At 35.2% G+C, this 23740-nt stretch overlaps 1 protein-coding gene across 3 annotated transcripts in view; it reads left to right on the forward strand.

The window, feature by feature from the left end:
* Diaph2 (diaphanous related formin 2) overlaps positions 1–23740 on the forward strand; it is a 736918-nt gene that overhangs the window by 444363 nt on the left and 268815 nt on the right. For all 3 annotated transcript variants that reach the window (XM_075958584.1, XM_075958587.1, XM_075958586.1), the window contains one exon: positions 16285–16409. In XM_075958584.1, the coding sequence (XP_075814699.1) occupies positions 16285–16409 (125 nt within the window). The remainder of the gene's footprint in view (positions 1–16284; positions 16410–23740) is intronic.

The raw sequence follows: 23740 nt of genomic DNA on the forward strand, positions 1-23740 counted from the left end.
ACACACACACACACACACACACAGGGTCAGAAAGACAGGCAGGATTAATTCTGTTTTGCAAATGGAAATAAATAGAAAGAAAGAAGATTATGCATCTTTCCCAAAATCATGTGGAAAATAAATGGGACTTTGGCCTTCTGAGTGCTAGAACAACTCTCTTTTGTTGCTACTGTGCTGTTGCATACTTATTATACAGTCACCTAGGGCTGTTATTAGAACCCATAGGGTTGTAACAAAGGAAATCATCAAGGTATATGATGAATTTGCTGTCTGTAATACACCATAAAATTTGCATAGCCAGGACTAAATGCATTAGGTCATGAGTCTAAAGTGAGTGTTGGCCATTTTGGATTCATTTTGAGGCCTACTAATTCTTTCTAGCTTTTCTTAAATAAATTGTCTTTGAATGGGACCTTGCTGATCCCTTCCTGAGGCTTAAAAGAGTTAATTGGCTTACAAAACATGTTGAGATTGCACCAAGGGAATGGTTCACTCATCTCTTAACATTTGGATTCCTGGTTTTTCTATCATGAATTCATCTCTGTATACTGTGGCCACTTAAAAATAAAGATGGCAAGTAAACAGTATGTATAGCCACAAATAATTCAATGTAGTTGTGTAACCCTATATGTTTTTGATGAAAGAAAACTCTAGAAGTTACAGTCCCATGATAAAAATATCCAAGTGTGTCTATATGACTTGTAAATCTGATATAATTTGAATAAATAAAAACTACTTTTACAATAATTTGTCATTATTATTTTCAAAGTATTCCAAATTACTTCTTTATTATCCACTTTGAAAATATGGAAAATGAGATTATTGGAGAGGTTTGAGTGCATGTCATTGGAGAACCTTATCTATCTGCATCTCCATAGAAAGATAATAAAAATACCACTATTAAAATCTTATTGACACCTTATGCTAATAATACCCCTTTTCACAGACTTCTTTTTCTACTTCTTTCTAAACCTTTATTCAAATAAGGAATGATATCCAACCATCCACAAGAAAAAAAATTATCCAGAGACAATATGAAAAATAATAATGAATGTGCCCTTTTAGTGATCAGTAGTAAGCAAATGTTGATGACCTCAAAATTGATAAAGCTACCATTTTCCACAGCATGACCTCAGTTCCATCACAATGAATTTTTCTCTCCCTTTTTTTCCTTCAAGAAAGCACATGACCATTACATGGAATATGGCTGCCATCCAGAGCCCTATCTTCTAAGTTCCATTCTCCGACCACCTTTGTCACCTCTTGTGGCTCTTGAACCTGTTTTTCAGCTACCCTCATGTTAGCTGCCTGTATCATTTCATATCCTCTCCCTTTTCTCTCAATCTATGTGTTACCTTCTAGTTTCACTTGGCCCATGGCATACTCATTTCAATCATAGTATCCAGCATTAGCCCTGTACTTTTTTTTTTAGGTCACTTTACTTTTTCATCTTTCTTTGCTATTGATCTCTTCAAATGCCAACTTCTACATAGAAAACAAAAGTAACACTGTCAACCCGACATAATCAGGTTTTTAACCTTAGGTTATTATAGAGTCAGAATAGCTTGCCATTTTCCCCTCAAAACAGCAATCCCCTTTGGGACCTGTACTCCTCAAGCATAGGAGTTCATTTTCCATATTCACAGGTGAGAATAGTTTTCTTATTTTTTCACAGTAAATGGGAAACTATCTCTTTTATTTACTGTCCCAAATATCAAATAATATATTATTCCTCCCCTTTAAAAATTATTTTCTCACTATTTCATAGCACTGAAATCTGACAGTTTCTATAATTTGTTTCATCCTACTTACTTCTTAAGTCCAATGAAATCAGAACTATTAGTGTCTTCCCCTCTCACTTGTTTGTCCTTGTTATTTCATAGGGATACTACTGTGCTGTTACTAGTCTCAAACTTAATGTGTGTTAAATGTGAGCATTAAAAGAATACCAGATACTTTGTTCAGCTCTGCTTCCCATGTTTAGAAATACTGTTTACCTAAAAATCTCTTGTACCTAATACAAGAGAGTGTAGCAATTTATTTAAAAACATAAGCTAGATTATATAACTTTGGATATTGGTTCTGCCGTTTATGGATTATATGGCCTTGAGGACATTTTCAATATCACTTTATCTGGGTTTCTCATATGTAAAATTGAGTTAATAACAAGATATTTTGTGTAGGGCACAGTGTGTATAAAATATGTAATTGTTAACACTGAGACCTATAGCTTTGTAATTTCTTGAAATATATTTGTTTTCTCTTAAAGCCTATTGTAACGATAGGGAAATTGATTATATAGGATATGTTTGGGTCAGTTATTAGATCTTTAGCAGATTCCAGGAGCTAGCCATATCATATAGCAACATAACAGAGACATCAATTGGCATGGAAAGTTAGATTTAGATCCTACTGTCCTATTTTCTGTAGTGATAATTTTGCCATTGAGATTGAACTTCATTTTTCTTTCTAGTGGCTGATTTTTCTCCTTTTATTGCCTGACATTACATTTTCTAGCTATGAATTTCTGCATACTTTGTTTTGGTTACATTTGTATTTTGTTTACTTTGAGGGTTTTGAAGAAAAATCTCCACAGCATGCTTTTGCTTTTGTCAAGATTTTTGCTATGAAAAAGAAGAGGTGCTGATGTTTTGTCCTCCATCCTTATGTATGATTATAGCCTTGGTGAATTCTGTGGAAGAAACTTACATAATCCTCTCTACATTGTAGAATTGACTGTATACATTTGACCCTTTGAGAGATGGAAAGAAACTGTCTATTCAAAGATATCTCGTAGCCTTGTGTTTACAAAAGAACCTAAAATACAGAGGCCTGAATCTGCTCCTGTATGTTCTATGACACCCCATATTTGATTTTCCCTTTTCTTATTCTTATGGGAAATCTGGGCTGAGAAATTGCTGATGTCCATCCCAAGATAGCATTTTTTAAAAATTCTAAAACATGTATCCGCAAACTTTTTTTCTGCAAAGAGCCAGCTATTAAATATTTTAGGTCTTGTGGACCAGACAGATCCCCTGTTACAAGGACTTCATTCTGCTCTTGTAATACAACAGCAGCCACTGGCCATACATAAATGAATGGGCCTGGCTCTGTTCCAACAAAACTTTATTTATGGACACTAAAATTTGAATTTCATACAATTTTCATGATGTAAAGCACTATCCTTTTTCAACCCCTTAAAAATGTAAAAAGCATTCTTATCTTAGACGGTCCTAAAAACAAACACAAAGCCAGCCTCTTTTACCTGCAGTTTTTAGCCAGCTATCAATCTGCAGAGAAATATATATAGAAGAAAACAAAGAGAGAGCCTATTATATGCAAATTATTGCTTACCGCACTGTATTAGTGACCCTGTTCCCTTTCTATTTCCTTGTTTTATAAATGGAGTTTTCAAAAGATTCAAAGGACCTTTAGGCACATCCTGTGTATAGTTATTTCTACTTGTATGTATTTTTGCCAAATCTTGAAGATCTCTGGACGTTTTCTTCATTTTATACTGCCAAATATTTGTCTGCCCATGGACTTGAATGAACAATAAAAATTTTAAAAAATAGTAAGAATATCTACCTGTTCATTGAGAGAAGACCATTTTTACTTGGCTAGATCCAAGCTTATCCAAATTCTGCAAATACTTTACCACTTCATGTAGAGTCAGCATATGGATGAGTGATATGCAAGTCCTCTTCAAAGTTAATTTACATTTAAATAATTCATTAAAATAGGATCTGTCACAGTAAAGATCACAGTCTATAAACTGATATTCTCTTCATATAAAATAATAAGTTGTATTTTACTAATCTATTTCATAAATTTCCCATAAAAGTCTATACACCTTTCATAATATTGTTCTAAGCTTTTATCATTCATTCCCTTATTGTTGGTTCTTCTGTTTACATCATGTTTTTATTACTATAAATAATACTTGTTAATGTCTTTGATGAACCTTTTTTCTTTTAGAAATGTTTTCTCCCAACAGTTTATAGCTAATATACCCATATTAGGGGTGCAAACATATAAGGATTTATGTGGTTCCATTCTATCATAAGAAGAACATGGTAGTATGTGTCTGTTAATAGTATAAGTAAGAGAAATACTGCTCTGTTTCAAAGAATATGAGAATCAAAGACATCTTGACCCCGAAAAAGATTATTATCAATGTGATGTTGATGGGCCATTTGAAGTCAGTAGAGTTTTAAAGAAAAGAACAGTTGAGGAAGCTAGAAGAAAGACATAGGGATAGACTCAGTGGTTAAGAGCACTGGCTTCTCTTTCAGAGGATCAGGGTTCAATTTCTAGTACCGACTGGTACTTCTCACTACTGTCTGCAAGTCCAGTCTTAGGGGATACACCACCCTCTTCTGGACTTCACAGGTCCTGTACGTATGTGCTGCACAACATACATGCAGGCAAAAAACAAACATACAAAATTTAAAAATGAACAGAGGGCTTCTTTAAGACTTTTATTAATGTCCAGGGTAACATTGCAATTACTGGCATGGAAACAAAAGTGGATGTGTGTAACATCACATTGTTCTACCGTTTTTTTTTTTTTTGACTTTTTGAGACAGGGTTTTGCTGTACTTTGGAGCTTGTCCTGGAACTACCTCTTGTAGACCAGGTTGGCCTCAAACTCACAGAGATCTGCCTGTTTCTGCCTTCTGAGTGCTGGGATTAAAGGCATCCACCACCACTGCCTGGTCCACATTGTTCTGCTTTTATTAGAGGTGTGTACTTGTCTTTTCCTGAAAACAAAGCAAAACAAAGCCAAAAAATCACTTGCCAGTAAGGAACTGAAGCAAATAATTGCAATGACTTTTCAAATGGCACCCACATTGAAAGTGAGAAACATATATATGCTAAAAGAAAATTGTAGACCTATAAGCAAGAAGACAGATTATTGAATAAGCCTGCTGCAGCCAGTAAGAGAGAAGGTGGGGCAGAGAAAGATGAAACTTTTGTTGCCTTAACCACCCCTTTACCCCTTCCCTTGTACCAGTGTTAATGTGCCAATTTTATGACTTAGTGATAAAAAACAGTTGGGTTTTTGAAATGTTTCCTCCTTCTTATAGGCAAAGTTCTGACAGGTATTTTTATAGTTTTCAGGCCATGTAGTTTTTTTTTATTTAATGAACTCCTGTCACCTCCAAATGCAATTAGCTTCCTGGTTGTTATTGGCAACATTTGTTTCAAGAGAAGTGTTACAGCAAGACTTCTCAGCAAGAAAAACATCTTAATAGAAATATCCATGGTCTCTGTATGAGAAGAGTAACTTGGGGAAAGGGAAAGAGAGAAGTAGGAATAAATTACATGCATAGCCCAGAGGGAAATGACCTTAACCAACTCTAGAAATGTTTGTACTTGAAATGAGGCAGGGATGCAGAAATAATTACCTAGATTTATAGAGCCAAAAAGTAACTTCAGACTAAATTATATCATAGCAATATACTGAAACAATGTAACTGTTCTGAAGCAGGATCTATATGCAAATACCTGTGGACATCCGTGGATGTCCAGTGTCTAGGCAGCCCTGCTTCAGGAGGCAGCTGCTTATTTGAAATCTGAGCTTGGATGGTCCTTTTAAGACTAAGTAGGCAAAAGATAATTTTTTATCACTTTCTTGAAACTTCTCTGTTTATTGCTGGTGCCATAAACCGGGGAATCATTGTTACTAATTCCTTCCTTATCCCTCACACTTCTTCTACCGCAAAATTAAACATTTCCATTACCTTTAATATCTGCTGGAAACTGCTGAGAGCTTTCTCACCATACTTAGCATGACACCCAAAACTTCTTATCACAAGGCCCCACTTACCTGTCAGCCACCTTGTTTTTAAACCACTCTTTGGTACTAAGCAAAGATATCTCTTTCTAGTAGATTTATGAAATGATGACAGTCAGATAAATAATCAAGCTTTGTCTTATGTGAGGACTAGTTTTAACAAGGAAGAACTACGAGAACTATCATAACGACATTCCTTTTAATTACCTTACTTCACATTGCCTATTTCTGGGCATATAACAATCCTGTTAGTCTCTAAAGTAAGGTAATGAAGGAGGACAGTGCAACTATAGAGTTAATAGACCCCTGCAAGCATCTTCTGTCTGACCTGCAACCCTATTACCCACAGAACAATTGCTAATCCTGGCAGCAGTAATGTGGAATAGACTGAAATGGCTCCAGCATTATGACCTCAGCATAATGTCACTGATGCCATGACAACCCCTGTTCAATTTAAGTGAAATTGATGACTTTGTACTTGTACTTACCTGGGGACTTCATACATTAAACATCCTCCCCAAAAAACTGGGTCAAGTACAAGAATAGCTATACTATATCATACAATCCTAGTAATTTCCCTAATGAGTTTAAGAATACAATTCCTGAAGTGTTTGGCCATGATTACATACCAGAAGACCCAAGAAGATGATCTTTCTTTTCATGTAATATTTTAAATTTATAAAGACACTCTCTACATATATTTAATTCCTACTTAGAAAACATTGAAATTGGTTACCAGTCCATATGCTCTTTCTATACCTCACTAACCGTATAATATACTGGAAGAGAGCTGCTCCCACAAAGGCATTGTGAATCCACACTCAAAGAGTAAGAAGTTAAGCCTGGCTTCATAGCTGTAGTCTGTGGTCTTAGCACTGGAGGCAGACAATGGTGAGAGGATCTGAGCTTCTGCCTGGCCTGGGCTACACAGGGAAACCCAATCTCAAACCAAATAAACAAAAACAAATCAGTTTGTTGGTGTCTCGGTGAGAAACAGTGCTCACTGTATCATCCAGATTATCACAACTTTAGCAGTATTAAGTGTAAGTTGTTTTCTACATAATTTTCTTTTCTTTGTGATCTTTTAAGTTATAGCCACTTAATCATTAGTCTTCAGAATGCAGTCTACAAATAGATATGTACTTAAAACATCCAGATTTTATGAATTTAAAATTTTAGATATCTTAAACTTGGATTAATTTTCCTTCTAGGCTTAGTCAACATGCCCTTGCTTTCCATAGGTTTTTTTATAACTTTATTAATTATTTTAAATTCTTGTACTGTCATATTAAGTAGTGGCTTTTGACAGTATTTACTTCTGTTTTTAATTTTCTGATTCTAAAGTAAAAGGAAAAATACATTGCATTTACTTTAGAAGTGAAGATATTAGTATAGGACACATGAAGGATTTATCAGAAGGTTCGTGCTGTTATGTGACACTACTCCTGTGGAGACATACACAACTGTTTTCTCACCCAAGACCAAGGCACAGAAGTCACACAAGTACAACTTGCTGAACCAATGAGTTTGGGTGAAGTTAACTAAAAAAAATGTAGATGAGGTGTTACTGACAAGAGCAGAAATGACTCATAGACAGTTGTGTCACTAAAACCCACCTCAGCATAGGTGACAACTTATGAAAGCAGAAAACTTTAGGTTCACTGCACAATTTGCAGTTACCTCAATAGGTTAGAGCATGTCTCCTCCAGGTAGCTCAACTAGTCTGAGCTCCTTCTAGGCAGCCCAGCTTGTCTGATACTCTGTTAGTCAGCTCAATTGGTTTCCCTTTTAGGTGATTAAGCTGTTTTGAGAGTCCCTCAGTGGTCCTTACTGTATATGTATGCTTTGATAGGAAAGAGCCTAGCAAGTCTTGTCAGATTCAGGAACTTTCTGAACCTTTTGAGTTCTTTACTCCCTGAACATAACAAGTTTCCCATGCAGAATGAAATATTTCTCCTCCCTTTAGAACATCTTGTGTTTTAAGAAGCTTCACTCAAAGACACAAAAATTTATCTGGGAGGAAATTGTTACATAACACTGGAAAAATTTTTATGAAAATAGCTCTTTGGATAGAGGAAATTGGAAAGTGGGACTTATCTAATCATATTATAATCTCCCCCAAAAAATAAATTTTTAAATATAAACAAATGAGAGAATGTTTATATTCTAATTATGGTTATATTCTTCCATGTGCCTTTCTAGCATTAGCATTTTCATATATGTAGTTCCTCTATTTTAGAGTCTATGATTCGGTCTTATCAATATCCATGGCCCTGATAGCTCTTAAGCCAAGAAGGTGAATTTGTAATGGGGGTGTCAAATTTGATTTCTGCAAGTCCTAAGTCACCTGAACCCAAAGCTTTTCATTATACTGATAGTTTTATAATTGGGGATGGGTTTATCCACTGATGTACTCTACAGCTGCAAAGAAAATGAATATGAATAATAAATATTAATATTAAATTGTTACATTTTTTCCTTGATAAAAAAATAAGTGAAGAAAAAAATGAGAATAACAATCTGGTCGTGTTGTAACACATCTTTAATCACAGAATTCTAGAGGCAGAGTAGGCAGTTCTCTGGTCTACATGGCAGGTTCCAGGACAGCCAAGACTACATAATAGAGAGATCCTGTCCCAAAAATAGAAAAACTAAAACAATAACAGAAAATGAGAATAGCACTTCCACCATCTACATTAACTATCCATGGAAGAGTTGACATGTGGGTGGTCAGAAATCTTTATTTTGCAAGGAAAATGATTTTTTTTTTAGTTTTTTCCTCTCATTTCTTTTCTTTCTTTGAAACATGGTTTGGATACATAGCACAAGATGGATGACTTGAGTCCCTGCTTTTGTACTTCCTAAGTGCTGGCATTTACTAAAAATGTTCTTCCTTGATGAAGTTTGTTTTTCTGCTAATGAGAGCAAATGATTCCAAAGAGACTCTCTTCAACATGGCTTTAGAGGAGCTCCAGGTTGCTATGTATTTTCCCAACCCTGGCCTTGAGCTAAGACTGTCTGCAAAAGCAGGAGATTTCAATTTGCTTTTCACCTTTGATTTGAAAATTCACACATAGTTTTTGCTGTAGGCAGAATAACAGTTGCAGGGGAGACAGCAGGTGAAGGGAGTGTGATTCTTCATGGGCAGCTGGCCACTGCTGTTGAGTTTCTAGGCAGGATACAGAATTTCTTCCCCCCCCTCCCCCCACCAAATCATTATTTAGAATGTGTCACCCATTTCCCCCTTTCTCCTCTATCCAGCTAAACTTTAGTCACAACTTCTGCTGATTATTGATAAATTTTCTTTCTATTCTCTTGTCAAAAAAGCTTTGTTTCTTTATTTAAAAATATTATGTTCAGAATGAGGTTTTCAGGCCTAGAATCTCAACAAATATATGACACAAGATGCTGAAATGCACTTGCTGAATTTATAAGAAGTAAACAGCATAATAGTTTCTGTGTTTAGTTACTATTGACAATGTAACAGTTTCCCTGTTTAGTTACTATTCTTTTTCCCGCCTCAGTTTCCGTTCATACCACATTATAAAATCAGTTTAGAGAACTAGCTTGGACTCAAGGGGACATCTTATAGGGAATATGTGAACATGTAGAGGGAACGCATATTTTTAAATTACAGTTACAAATAATGCTGCTTAGCCGGGCGATGGTGGCGCACGCCTTTAATCCCAGCACTTGGGAGGCAGAGGCAGGCGGATCTCTGTGAGTTCGAGACCAGCCTGGTCTACAGAGCGAGTTCCAGGACAGGCTCCAAAGCCACAGAGAAATCCTGTCTCGAAAAACCAAAAAAAAAAAAAAAAAAAAAAAAAAGAGCTAGTTCCAGGACAGGCTTCAAAGCCACAGAGAAACCCTGTCTTGAAAAAAAGCAAAAAAAAAAAAAAAAAAAAAAATAATGCTGCTTAACCTGGCCCACATGTATAATCACAGTCTACTGAGTTTGAAGCAAGTGTTGAGTATATAGTAATGCCCTGCCCTATTTTATAATAGAAAAAAATGCTAAAGACTGGTAGCTAAGTTGCATATTCTCTTAAACTTTTAAACAAGAATTTTCTCCTAAGTATATGTGACTTCTAATTGTATTTCTTTTTGGGGTAGTAGGGGTTAGGAATTTCAAATATGAATCACATGTACCATTTATTTTCCTTAAAAGTCCAAAGAAACTTATGCTGATGAGATTTTTCCATTGTTATTATATAAACATATTCACATCATTTTTATAACATTCATATAAAATGAAACTATTAGCCTATAAATGCAGTTGAGAAATAATACAACAATGCCTATGGTTCAGAGTGCTTTTAATGTTTCTTTTCTTTCTCTCAATGCTTTGTTTGAGCCATATTACTGGCATGTGTCTCCGCTGATAATTCAGCTGTATGTATTAAGTTATGGAGAAGTTGAGAAGTCACGTTCAAGCCTGTGCTGCCATAGTCTTACAAGAGGAAGTTTCTACATGGCATTTCTTTGAGCTCAGATGTAAGAAGATTTCTGTTACTTTGGCAGTGTTTAAAATTATTAGAAAATTTTAAAGCAAAGGAAGAAAAATAGTTTCCTGGGTAAAGCTTTTATGTTTATATAAATTGTGCATTCTAAGTACAATCTAGAGATTGTCAATAACATACTGTGATTTTATTTCCTTAAATGCCTATTAGTTTTCTTATAGAGTAGGTAATTGAAGAGTCTTTACATCCAGTTTCTCATTTAAAGTATTTCTTACATTTTGCTTGACTTAAAGTCATAAATTAAAATAGTTTGACTAAAGATCACCTACTATCATATATTTGCTTGAAACCAAGAAAATACATACATGTATTTTTCAACTGAAGTAAGTAGATAAATAAACTTTGTGAGGAATGTTTCTCATACATATAACTCAAGAAAGTATATACGCTTAAAAGTTTATTTATGGAGTATGCAAAACAAGCTATAAGAAAGAACCTGATAGATATAATTTAATTTTAGTGTTATAATTCAAATTCAGTAATTCAATAGCAGATATAAAAAATTAAATGAGAAAAAAAATGAAGTGCCTCCAGAATGACTAATCAGTTATTAAAAATGTCTGCAGTGGGAATTTACTTGTATAGAAAATGTTTGCACTGTCATAAAAGACTCCTTAATTTATATTAGTGGACTAATTCTATGACAGGCACAAAAATACACTCTCACCCTTGAATCCGTTCAGGAGACAACCATTCCTAACCCACTGTACTGCGTAAATATTTTTGGAGCACCAGGAAGTATGCCCCCTCTTTCTAGTTAGGCTAGGAACTCCATAAATACCCATTACAGGTTTTGACTGTTACTTTGGGTTTTTTTTGTAATATTTTACCTATTTTGTTTCTTGCCCTTTGTGTGTGTGTGTGTTTGAGTTTGGGTGCGTGCATGCCTACACGATTGATTATGTGTGGTATGTGTGTGTGTGTATGTGTATTGTACTCTTGACTTTGGGGAGTAGGTATCCTATTTCCACCTTTTTGGAGGCAGTCTCCCATTTGTGTTGCTTTGCAGCAATCTTCAGTCTTAGTTTACTTGCCAACTTCTGGCTTATCTTGCTTGCAAAGTTTTAATGATTCTCCTGTCTTGCCATGGGTAATTGTGGGGATTACAATCTGGAATTTCTGCTTTCTCATTTAGCTTTTTATGTAGCTTCCAGGAATTGAACCCAGGTTGTCATGTGTGTGTGGCAAACATTTACCCATTGAGCAATCTCATTGACTCCAACTCTTAACTCTTAAGATTACAGCAGTGTGTTCCTGGCAAGTAATTCAGCAGATAAATCCATGATCATTCTTTTTTTTTAACACCTTTGGATTTGTTCAATATCTTTATAAAACTCTAGGAAGACAACGTAACCTTTAAATGTCCCCAGGGACTATTGTACATGTCTTAGTTTCCAAAAATACTCTTTAAATTTGAAATTCTGTATTTTTCTAACAATTTGATTATTACATGCTGTAATAATAATTGCTTCCCAGATATAAATGTCCATGAAATCTATGTACCCAAAGCACAAATTAAGTTTAGTTCTCTTGATTAGAAAGAATACTAATATTAAATTAAATCGGAGCACAGTAAGGATAAGAGGTAAGGGAGGTACCTCCTTATTTTCTTAGATTATGACTGCACTGTTTAATTCTTAGTATCATATGTATAGTAGAATTTTTATGCTGGGAGGTAGGCTATAGAGGGGAGGATAATGGCATGTATAAGGAATTGTGTCCCTTGAGAAGATTAGTTGAAGAAATGGGTTATAGCTTGACTTGATTGAGAAGTTCTAACCAATACTTTTCCTGTAAGTCAGGAGTAGTAGACTTGATTACTGTTTCACAAAGCAATATTAGGACTAATAAGTGAGAGATTAAGTATGCTAATTTGGGTAAGTTATTAAAAATTAATGTTATAAATTGTCAAAAATATCCCAAACTAACCAAGCCACTTAGGTTATAAGGAATACTGTATTTTGAATCTAGTATGTGTATACCATAGATTTGCTAGGTAACCTTTTGGTAGCATAAACACAGGCACAACTCTGAACCCAGGCCAAAGAAGTCCGTTAATACTTTTGGAAACTTTTTCTTTTCTTCATTTAACAAACATTAGCTTTTAATTTGCTGTTGAAAACTGAGAATTCCAGACTTATGTGGGATACCCCCTGTAGGCTGTGAGTACCATTGGTTAATACAGGAACTGCTTTGAGCCTATAGCAGAGAAGGGCACAACAGAACAAGGTGGGGGAACCTAAACTGGAAACTAATGCTGGGAGAAAGATGGTAGAGTCAGGGAAAAGTCATGTAGCTCAGCCAAAGACAGACGCCAGAACTTTACCCAGTAAACCACACCTTGCGGTGATACACAGATTAATGTAGATGGGTCAATTTAATGTAAGAGCTAGCCAAAAATAAGTTAGAGCTAATAGGCCAAGAAGTGATTCAATAAATACAGTTGGAAACGTTTTTTTAAAAGAAGCCAGCATGTGGTGAAATGGGTATTCCTCCAGCCCACTCTTCTTAGATACTTTTGTTTCATACGGAGGTAAAGATCAACTATATAATTTGTAAAAACCCAAAGTGAAAATGGCAATGTGGGATGGAACTGAAAAAATATTTTCAAAAATATTAGCATCAAAACATTAAACAAATCCAGTGGTCTTTTAAGCATACCAAGGGATGGTGTAGGTCTCATGCTCATGAAATTATGAGTAATGGAAAGACTCTGAGACACTAAGTAGCAAGCTGTAGATGTTGTAAAGCTATGGCCAGATCTATAACTTAACCCTCTTATATTTGCTTTCTTCCTTTTATTCTTTATGCCTATTTCTCTGGAATTATCCACTTTCACCTCCAAACTCAATAAAACACTAATAAGTAAACTGTCAAAAGTTCTGTTTTACAGGGACATCGACTATATAAATGACCTTTTTCTGATTTCCCTTTAGTATGACTTCCTAAGTCAAATTCTAAATAATTTTCCTCAATGTAAAGAAAAATATGTTATGTAATGCTGCAAATGCTTACATTTTCATGTAAGATAGGTTATGTCTCAAGCATTTTATCCTATTTTTTGGTTACAGTACTAATAATTCATTACAAATGTAGTACAGACAAACTAATACAGTTTTCCATTACTTTTCTTTTCTCTTTTTCTGGCTTTACCATTGTCTAAGTATGTCCTGCAGCCCTCCGCCTTATGTTTATTTATAGGCAGATTTCAATTCTGCCTTTTTTATGGTTGTATAATAGTTGATATATTAACTGCCAATCATTATCATGTATAACCTCTGCTACAATCTTAGCTATAGAAATGGGGATAAATATAAATATAAAACAGTATTTCTTAAAATATGCATATTCAATAATCGTTTATTGAGTGTTATGTATAAAGTACAGGGGTAAATACAAAAAGAAAAGCAAAGACTTAAGAATTTGTCCTACCTTTCCATCTTACATGGGGGTACAATGAGGTAAGGCTTTAGACCATTCATTATAAGAGTAATAATGACCAACACCTATATATACAAGATAGGTTAACAAAAGGAAAGCATAGCTAATGTAATTAGCACTTTGTAAGACATGGGAACCTTTATGAACAAAGGCCCATATAGAAGTGTCATTTGTAAAATTTAATGCTAATAAAATGGAGGGGGCAACACATCAAGACTTTCCAAGCATCTGATAAGACTTCTTGTATACCAATCCTTCCTCCCACATATGAGGCATCACTCCTCCCAAATAAAGCTCTTCAAGATAAAGAGAGAGACCTTTCTAGATAATATGACTTGTTTGGGGGAAGAAGATTTCTACTTTCTATGAGATAGTTACATTGGAAAGAGAAAAAACAGATTCAGTAACTGTCATTCTGGAGATGTCAGGATAAGAGATCAAAAAGTTGTTGTTTCTGAGGCCTTTCAGTCTCCTGAGGTCCCAGTACTCAGCATGCCAATAATATTGGTTCTAAACCCCAGCCATGGTTTCAGATTTAAGAAAATTATAAGACAAATTAAGGAGCGACGTAGAAGATGACAATGAATTGCAGAGAATTTAGAGAACAGAACTGGACAAATTTATGTAAAATTGAGGATCTGACATGTAAATTGGTAAGGACACTTTTTAAAATATTGGTTTATTCAAAGTTCATAAGAAAATATATGTTAACAAAACATTGCAAATTTATTGAGATTTTGTATTACTTGGAAGCTTTCCTAAGAGAATTAATAACCTAAACCTCAACATTGGCTTTTAGCTGATTTGGTGAAAAATGGAGTATTGTAAAGGTATATGAGTGGAAGAACAAAGATAATGTCTGTGCACAATATAATACATTGGGAGTGGAGGGCTATTTTTCCTCCCTCTGTTCCTCTTCATAGATCATAATGCTCCTTAACTCTGCTTCCAAAGAGGGTACCTGTCACTACCATATATTAGACTACTATGTCTTAACACACACACCATGTTCTTGTAAGCCAAGTGACTCAATACCCAGTCAATTTCACATATTTTCTTTTTTTCCAGGAATCTCTTAGAATGGGAAAAGAGAAATCTTTGAATAGTTGGGGAGACTAGAGAGTAAGAACATATGATAAGAATTTAGTTTTAAAATTAGAATGGTTTGCTTTTCAATAAACCCATCCTTTGTTTTGGCAAGGCAGAACAGTTCTTCAACTTCTCTAATAAGGAATACTTTCCAACTTCCCAGAGCTATACAAAAAGAACTATATTGGACAGAAGTATTTATACTGACAAGTTAATATAAAAAATAATCTTCAGTGTTAGTATTTGATTTTCAGTCTCTTGAACTTCCATGTATATTAAGTTGATTTCTCCTTGTTGAATTATAAAGGTAAACTTGTCAGGGTGATGAATTTGGATCACAATAATCTGAATTTTGCCAGAGGGTAGATTTAGTCAGTCTCTTAAATTTTTCATTATGATTCTAATGTATCTCTAAAACAGACAAAATTTACTGGAATAAAAACTGTTTTTCTTTTTGTGTATTTCATATTCTTTAGTGGAAACAGTGTTTCAGAGGTATGGATTTAAAAACCAGTGTCATAGGCTATGTATCAAGTTGTAACTATTATTCCCTTGTCTCCTCAACTAGAATTTCCTCAGATTCTGTAGGTACTGGGAGATGCAAGTATCTCTGTATACAATCAGTTCAAAGTCATATGGTAATATAGTAGAAAATTGTTATAAGATTTTTTTTTCTTCTTTTTTTAGTTTACTCCAGAAATGACTGCACCATGAAAGATCCATAGAATGTACCTGTATTTAGGAACAGTTTGGGATACAATACATAAAATTATTAGTTGTCAATGAGAGAAAAGGAAAAGAGCAAAGAATATTAGGGGTAATTAAAGTGACTAATGATAGTATTTGAGGGCATGCTGAACCTTTGTGGATGTGTATGTTTGTGCATACGGTTTGCTCTAAACTTCCCTTCCATATCAACAGTTAATTTACATAGCTCTCTTAAGTATCAAATCTTAAAGATGGGAATTTTTACCACAGGTGTTGGTTTATAAAACTAAGGGTTTTCCAAATAAGCAAAGATTTCATTCTTTTATATAATTTAACCTTAAATCATTTATATAACCAAGGACATGCATTAATAAGATAACTTCTCTTTGAACCTTAATTTCTCTTTAATCTCCAATTTAAATTTTAAAGAATGAGATATTAGGTGTTCCATCAATAAATTTAAATAGGAATGGGTTCATCTGAACTAATGGCTGAGTAAATTTGTGACATTCCCATATTAAATATGGTGATTTGGTATATTATATTACACATTTTCATTTACTTCATGGAGAGTAGAATTTTTATGAGCCGTAATTCAGAAAAATGTGAAGTGACTTTATGGAACAATTCTCCACATTTATAAAAAGCCTTTAGCAGATAGTGCTTTTAGTTGTTTAGTAGAATATCTAGTATTAGATGCTAAACACTTTGCACATTGTTCTTTAGTTTCAGCTCAAATTCTCAAGAGCAACCTTGCAGCGATGGAACAAAACATTCTTCATCTGGAGCGTGACATCAAGAATTTCCCCAAAGCAGAAAGTCACCATGATAAGTTTGTGGAAAAGATGATGATATCCTTTATTTAAGCATTTGTTTATATGTTTGTCTGGTAGCTGTCTATTAATCGATTTTGTGTGTGGTTAGTTGTACTAGTCTACAACAGCAGATGAATTTTTATATTAGCAACATAAATTTTATTTCACAATGTTTTGAACCTGGTAGAGTAAGCAAGGGAACAATTAGATCAGAAAAAAATGCCATTTCTCAAAGACAAATTTTATTTGAAAGCCCATAAGATATGCAAGGTAAGTCTTAGGATGTCTGATTATACCTGAAAGAACAAAGCAATAATCCTCTTTTGTAGTCAAATGCTTAAGGACAGAATCATCATGAGAAACTAATTTGGGGGGGAGGGTTTATAATTTTTTCTCTTTTTGGGGTGTGTTCACTTGCATTTTCTGAGGATATACATGCATTTTGAGAAGCGATGAGAGGAGGGCTAATATCAGTAGACTGACAACTAAATGAATAGACGTATGAATGGAAAGAGAAACAAATTGACCTGTAACTATAAGAAAGAAAGAAAGAAAGAAAGAAAGAAAGAAAGAAAGAAAGAAAGAAAGAAAGAAAGAAAGAAAGAAAGAAAGAGTAAATATTACTTGCTACACAGACACTTAGGAAATTCATATTTTACATACAATATACTGGTAAATTATGTGTATGTATATATGAATTTTAAAGGAGAATTGAGAAACTACATTTAGTTTGAATTGTTTAATGTTCAAGCTGTTGTTTGAAGATAAACTACATTCAGAGCTGGGTTTTTTTTTTATTATTCTGGATTTTCAGAAGTAAAAGCTATATCCTCCTCCTCTGGGTTTAAATAAGTATCTTGAACTGCAGATTGATTCACTAGTTTATATCTCTGGAGGGAATAAATACTGCAATTTCTTTATCAGATAATAAGTAAATTCCTTCAACAACTGTATGGCAGTCACCTTCTTTCAAGGTTAAATCTATCGCCTTTTTCTCCTCTCCTGTGTTTCTTTCCTAACCAACTTAGGCGTTGTGGTGCTAAGCCTAAAAATTACTTAAGACTAGTACTTGGCATTTATATAAAAATTTATTTTCCACTCTTATTTTTTGCCTCATAAAGTAGTGGTGTGTGGTCCTTTAGTGATACTATATTTGTTAATAAGGATATTGGATGGGCAAATTGGTGAACCTTTACAAGCAGGAAGTCCTTGTCTAGCCTTGGGTTATATAAATGGCCACATTGGAATACTTAATATGAACCTTTTGCTTCATTGGTGATTAGAGTTATTTTTATTTCAAATATGTCACATTGTCCATTGGCCGGAAGCATACCTTTTTTACTTTTTAATTTTGACTCTTGTCTCATATTTTTTAAAGTCAGTTTGAGATCTCCTTGTTCTATGGAGTATTTTCTTTTAAAATTGGCTTATGTCCCTAAAACAGCATGCAACATGTTGCTCATTTTGGAAAAGAAAGAAGGAGGAAGGAAGGGAGGGAGGGAAGGAGAGAGGGAGGAAGGAAGGAAGGAAGGAAGGAAGGAAGGAAGGAAGGAAGGAAGGAAGGAAAGAAGGAAGGAAGGAAGGAACAAATTTCAAAGCCTCATGAGCTTGGCCTGGACTCTCTATTTTATTTCTCTGAAATCCACAACTTTCTATATCTGTATGTTACAGATGAACAACTATTCTCATTTAAGTGCTACTCAAGTGTGACTTTTCATCCACAAGGGGATTGGAAATGTAGTAAGATGTATAGGACTCTCACCTTGCAGTTCATATCAAGAAAAATATGGTAAGTTATTACAGAAAAGGAGGATATTAGTGTGCTAAAAATTTTGAATTAATAAATTATACTAGTGAAATTATTGCTCAGATTAGTCTTGTTCAGAACTCTGCAGCAGTGCTTAGGGAGAAGTTCACTCTTCTAAAAAGACACAAGCAAAATGCAAAAAGGTCACATGTATGCTGTATTTTGAGTATTCCTGGTACTTTTCTGTCCAGTGATCAAAGAGATGAAAAACATGGCTGACACAGGACATTAGAACCTAACTCAGGTCCTTTGGAAGAATATCCAATTCTCATAATCACTGAGCCATCTCTCTGGCCTCTGTATTCTATTTTACAATGAATACCATGTTCCCATGAGTGATATAGGACTCTGCATGGTTCTGTCATCTGCCAAATTTTTGTTTCAGATCACTGACCCTTTAAGTAACTACAGCGCAAATATGGCAGTACTTTACCTAACTAAATATAATCTTTCTATAAGAACTTGGAGTTAAAAAAAATGGACAGGGACAGCACTCCCGTGTCTCTGGCCTCTGTAAATAGTAACAGCACTATAAGGAAGGCTGCTGAACATGGGAGTTGAATCTTCAGTAGATCGCCAAGTCAGGCTATGTCCAACCACCTCGTGCTCACCGTTACTCTTTCACAACATTAATTAAATGCTTATTATATCTAGACATTGTCAGTCCATTGACTACTGCAATGTACACAATTGGTAGCTCAACCTTAATATGCTGGCAGCCTGGCATTTATAATCTTTCTATATTGTGTTCTTTTACCAGAGATTATATGTACCTATCAAATATCTACCACCTAGCATACTCTAGACACTCAGTAATTGTTTGTAAAGTCACTGGAAATTAGGGAATCCAAACCCCTTCTTCGACTTTCCCCATCTAGAATAATATTGTTATGAAATAGTAAGATTTCCTTACTCTTATTTCTAAAGAATTCTCCATATAAATATTATCAAAAATTTAAGTAGCATTAAATTATTGTTTTAGATCTCGCATTTAAAAAACGTATGGTCAATTTTAGATGTTATGATCCATATATTCTAAAGTAATTGTTTTGTTTAAAGCTAGAAAAATAGATAGACCTCAAGATACCAGTGTGATGATCCAAGCTTGAAATCCCAGTGGTTTTAGGACTGTAGCGGGAGTATTACCATTAGTTCCAGTCCAACCTGAGCTATATCATCAGACATTGTCTCAAAACTTTTAAAGGAAATGTTCTCTTGTAAATGCAGTTTCCTACTTCTAGCTTCTGGAAGCCAACAGCTTTCTAAACAAGAATGTCACTTTTGTTTCTCCTTTCCTATCTAAATTGTTCATTTCTGACTCAGAATAAAACAGTGTAAGGAAGAAAAAAATCTCTTTTCTCTCCCATTGTACAATGCATGACTTAATATGCCTATAAAAAGACAGACTAAACGAGGATCTATAAAGTTAATAAATGTATTACCTGCTACAGGAGGGAACACTCTGGGAAAAAAAAACAGGGGAGAACTGGCTTTTTTATGGACAGTTACATAGAAGTCCAAATTGAAGTTGAAAGGATGTGATCCAACCGTAATTAATTGGAAGGATGAGAAATGATCTAGCAAGATGTTTGTTTAGATACTTCTTGCCTTCTTTTCATAACATTGCTTATCTCTACGTAGAAGGCAGGACACTGGCACATGTCAGAGGACTGGGGAAGACAAGGAGAATGATTGTTGTAGCTTCTTTATGACCAGCTGCTGAGATGAAGAGTTAGGCAATTAGAGTTTTGTGACCTACTTCAGAAGGTTCTGTCCTCTGAGTTTAGCTCATTCTCCTTCAGTTTATACCTCTCATTATTCCTCTTGCCATGGCCTGCATATCTGTGTCCCTTTCATAGTTTCTGTTGACACATGATCTGCAGTGTAACAGTATAGAGCAGTGGTGCCTTTTGAAAGTGATTAGTTGTAAGAATAAGAACTCTTCTTTGGTGTGTGAAATTTGTTCCTCATAAAAACACTAGAGAAAAAAACCCAGCAGACCCCCCCCCCACACACACACAGGCCATTTTGTTCTTTTGGGACTCTGCCATAGGAGGACACAGCAGTAAGGCTTAAACCATTACCACCAGAAATTAATTTGTTGGTGTCTTTGTCCTGGATTCTTTGCCTCAAAAACGATGAGAAATTTCTATCACTTATGAATTGCTGAATCTCAGATATTTTCTTGTGGAAGACTTAAATAATGTAAAGCTGCCATATTTGGGGTAGAATTTTCTACATCCCAAAAATGAGAAGAACAAAACAAATGAAATTAATTTTATGGGTTATAAACAAAGAGCCAATCACAGTGTCCAGATCTGTAATCCTAGCAGTTGGAAGGTGATAGAAAGAGTATCAGGATGTCATGACCAGAATAAGCTGCATGAGTCTCCAAAAAAGGAAAATAAATAGATTCAGCGTGCACATTTATATATAACCATAAAATTGAACAATCATCTCTCATGAAAATATTTATTCTTCAATGCTAACACGTTCATCACAACCATAGTCTTGGAAGTTTTGTTGTAGTTGTTTGTTTGTTTGTTTGGGGGATCTAGCTCTAAGCTACTTGCATGTTAACCAAGTCCTATATGACTGGGAGTTGAAATAAATAGTTTGCTAGGATTTTATTTAGATTTTTCTTTTTAAAAAAATCATTGAATAGTGTGGTTTTGTTTTGACTTTGGATTGGTTAGTTGGTTTTGTGGTCTTTTTTGTTCTGTTTTTTTTTTTTTTGCTCTTTTATATTCAAAAACAATTTTTGTCATCCAATGTTCTGATTAGGCTTTTCTCTTCCACCAGCTTTTCCCAGATCCTCTCTACTTCCCTACCCACCCAATTCCATAACCTTTCTTTCTCTCTCTTTAAAAAACAAACAATAAACACAAACATGCAAACACACAAAACACCCCACAAAAACACAAAATTGAAAACCAAATTATATAAGCAAAAGGCCAGTAAGACAAAAAAAAAAATGATGGAACAAAAGCAACATGAAACAAAAGGTCTACAAAAATACCCTTGAGTTTGTTTTGTTTTGGCCATCTAATTCTGGATATGTGACCTATCTTGAAGTGTAGCACAAATTCTAATTGATTTTAATAATAAAATCCCCATGTCAGATATAGAGGTAGATGTCAAAAGATCAGAGAAGCAGAGCAGCCAGCCACTAGTTCTTACCTCTACCAACTCCTCAGACCAAATGGGATATCCTGTCTCTTCAAGTCCTCAGACTGAATATGATGGGCTTCTGTCTCCTCCCAACTTATTATATTCCTCTCTCTGCCCAGCCATATCCTTTCCTATCTCTACCTCCCTAGTATTGGGATTAAAGGCGTGTGACTCACAAGTACCAGGATTAAAGGTGTGAGTCACCACCGCCTGGCTGTTTCTCTTTGAGACTGAATCGACCTAGTGTTGCCCAGGATGGCCTTGAACTCCTGTAGCTGCCTCTGTCTCCCCCCACCCCCCCTTTCTGGGATTAAAGGTGTGTACCACCACTGCCTTGCCTCTATGACTAACTAGTGGCTTACTCCACACTATGATCCTCAGATAAGCTTTACTTGTTATAGCACAAACAAAACATCACCACAAGACAACACTGGAGAAGACAAATTTTCCTCTGTAAGCAGGTACCAACTGAAGATAGCTTCTTGATTAGGGATAGAAACTCATAAATAATTAGTGTTGATAATTAACTCTCATTGATTGTTTACTATTTGTCAGATGACCTAATTTTATATATTTGGTGTTTTAAAAGTTCTTGTTTATTAAGTGAGGAATAACTTCTATCTCTGCTGATAAAATTAGCTATAGCTATGTATGTATCTACAGTACGTCAGGATAACTTCAATAACTCATAAAGTTACTTTCCGTCATCCCACATTCTTAATTCATTTCAAAGGTCCTCTCTCTTCATCTTTTAAAGTTACCAGGAGGTCTGTGTCTGCATTTGAAGCCTACTGAGGATATTGGTGACCTGTGGTTCAGAATCATAGCCTGCTAACTATTCTTTGAAAACTAATCCATGGTTGAGAGACATGAGATAGTGCTCTGAGAATGAATTTGCCAATCCTAGGCCTTTTCTTCCAAGACCTGTGGTATCGCTGATACTATGTGCAACATTGTAACCTTGGCCAGCACTGTAATTGTGGAAGAGTTGGGTTGTTTTTTTGTTTGTTTGTTTCTGTGTTTAGAAAAGAAAACCTAATAATTTTTGCATACCTGTGATTTGATTGATGGTTGACAACTGTAACCAAAGACAGATTAACAAGAGAAGAACATGAGAAATTTGTTTAACTGCTTTATGTGTCAAAGGAGCCTTCCATACAAGAAGGCTCCAGAGGAAATGTCCATTTACATACTCTCTGCTGAAAGCAGTGCCTAGTTCTAGAGAAAAGTGATTAGATAAAAGTGGTATGATATGCTGTTAATAATGTATAGGGAAGGGAGGCTTAACAAGATTCTTTCGTGTGTATCCATTGATAGCCCCTACTCAAGATACACTATGAAGCAAGATAGACGACTTTCACCTGTGATGAAAGCAAACGCTATTAACCGTCCTTGTTTTTATAGGTTGAGGGAGGTAAATTTTACTTTCACTGATCTGCATCCTTGGGCTAAGTCAGTAGAAAGGCTAAAAGATCTCGTTTCTGTGGCCTTTCTATTTTCCTTCAGGTCACAATGGTTTCCTAAAGCATCCTGCTCTGTGGTAATGTGCTCTGAGACCTGATACATGGTATTTGCTCTCATCACCTCCTTTTCTGCCTTTTTTCCTTCTCGGGCTCCCAAGAAAGAATTATTTTAGTTACTGTGCCAGGCTTTTTCAGACAGGAAAAAAACTCATTCCTAAAAAAAGAGATGTTTGTACTTTTAGTCAAACTGCTTGTTTTTGAGACAGTGTCTCATAGCCCTGTCCTGCCTGAACCACTCTACATAGACCAGGCTGACCTCCAAATCACAGAGATCTGCCCGCTTCTGCCTCTAGAGTGCTGGGATTAAACCTGTGTACCACCATGCCCTGCTTTCTTCTACTTTTATGTATGTGCTGTGTTAGACATCCACGTCTAACAAGGCACATTAATCTCAGTGTTGACCTTACTGCTTATACTCTGTTGACAAATTTCTTACCACATGTACTCACAGAGATTTTGTCAATGGCAAGGCTGTCTCTGGCCCAAAATCAACTTAGCTTTTTGATTGACTGCTAGCTAAATCATTTCCCCAACTGGAGAACCGAGAGTGACTGAGCAGCAGGAGCACCATTAACACATTGACAAGAAGAGCTGACAGAATGTTAATGACATTAACACCCTGTCAACTAACTATCAACACCTGGGATTTCCTCATGGTGTGAGGGAGAGTCATTTGAAGTAGTTACAAATGAAGTTCCTGAGGAAGCACATTGTCCTTTGCAGACAATTCAGAACAGATTTGGGGTCACCACAGCGCCTTCATTATGTTCATTTTTATTACACTCTTCTCTATTAGGAGAATATTTTAAAATCAATGGAAAATTCAGTTATAATTCAGCCAGAAGTATCACATCGTACATAGTAGA

This window comes from Microtus pennsylvanicus, chromosome X (assembly GCF_037038515.1).
Source record: "Microtus pennsylvanicus isolate mMicPen1 chromosome X, mMicPen1.hap1, whole genome shotgun sequence".
In the NCBI taxonomy this organism is placed as follows: domain Eukaryota; kingdom Metazoa; phylum Chordata; class Mammalia; order Rodentia; family Cricetidae; genus Microtus; species Microtus pennsylvanicus.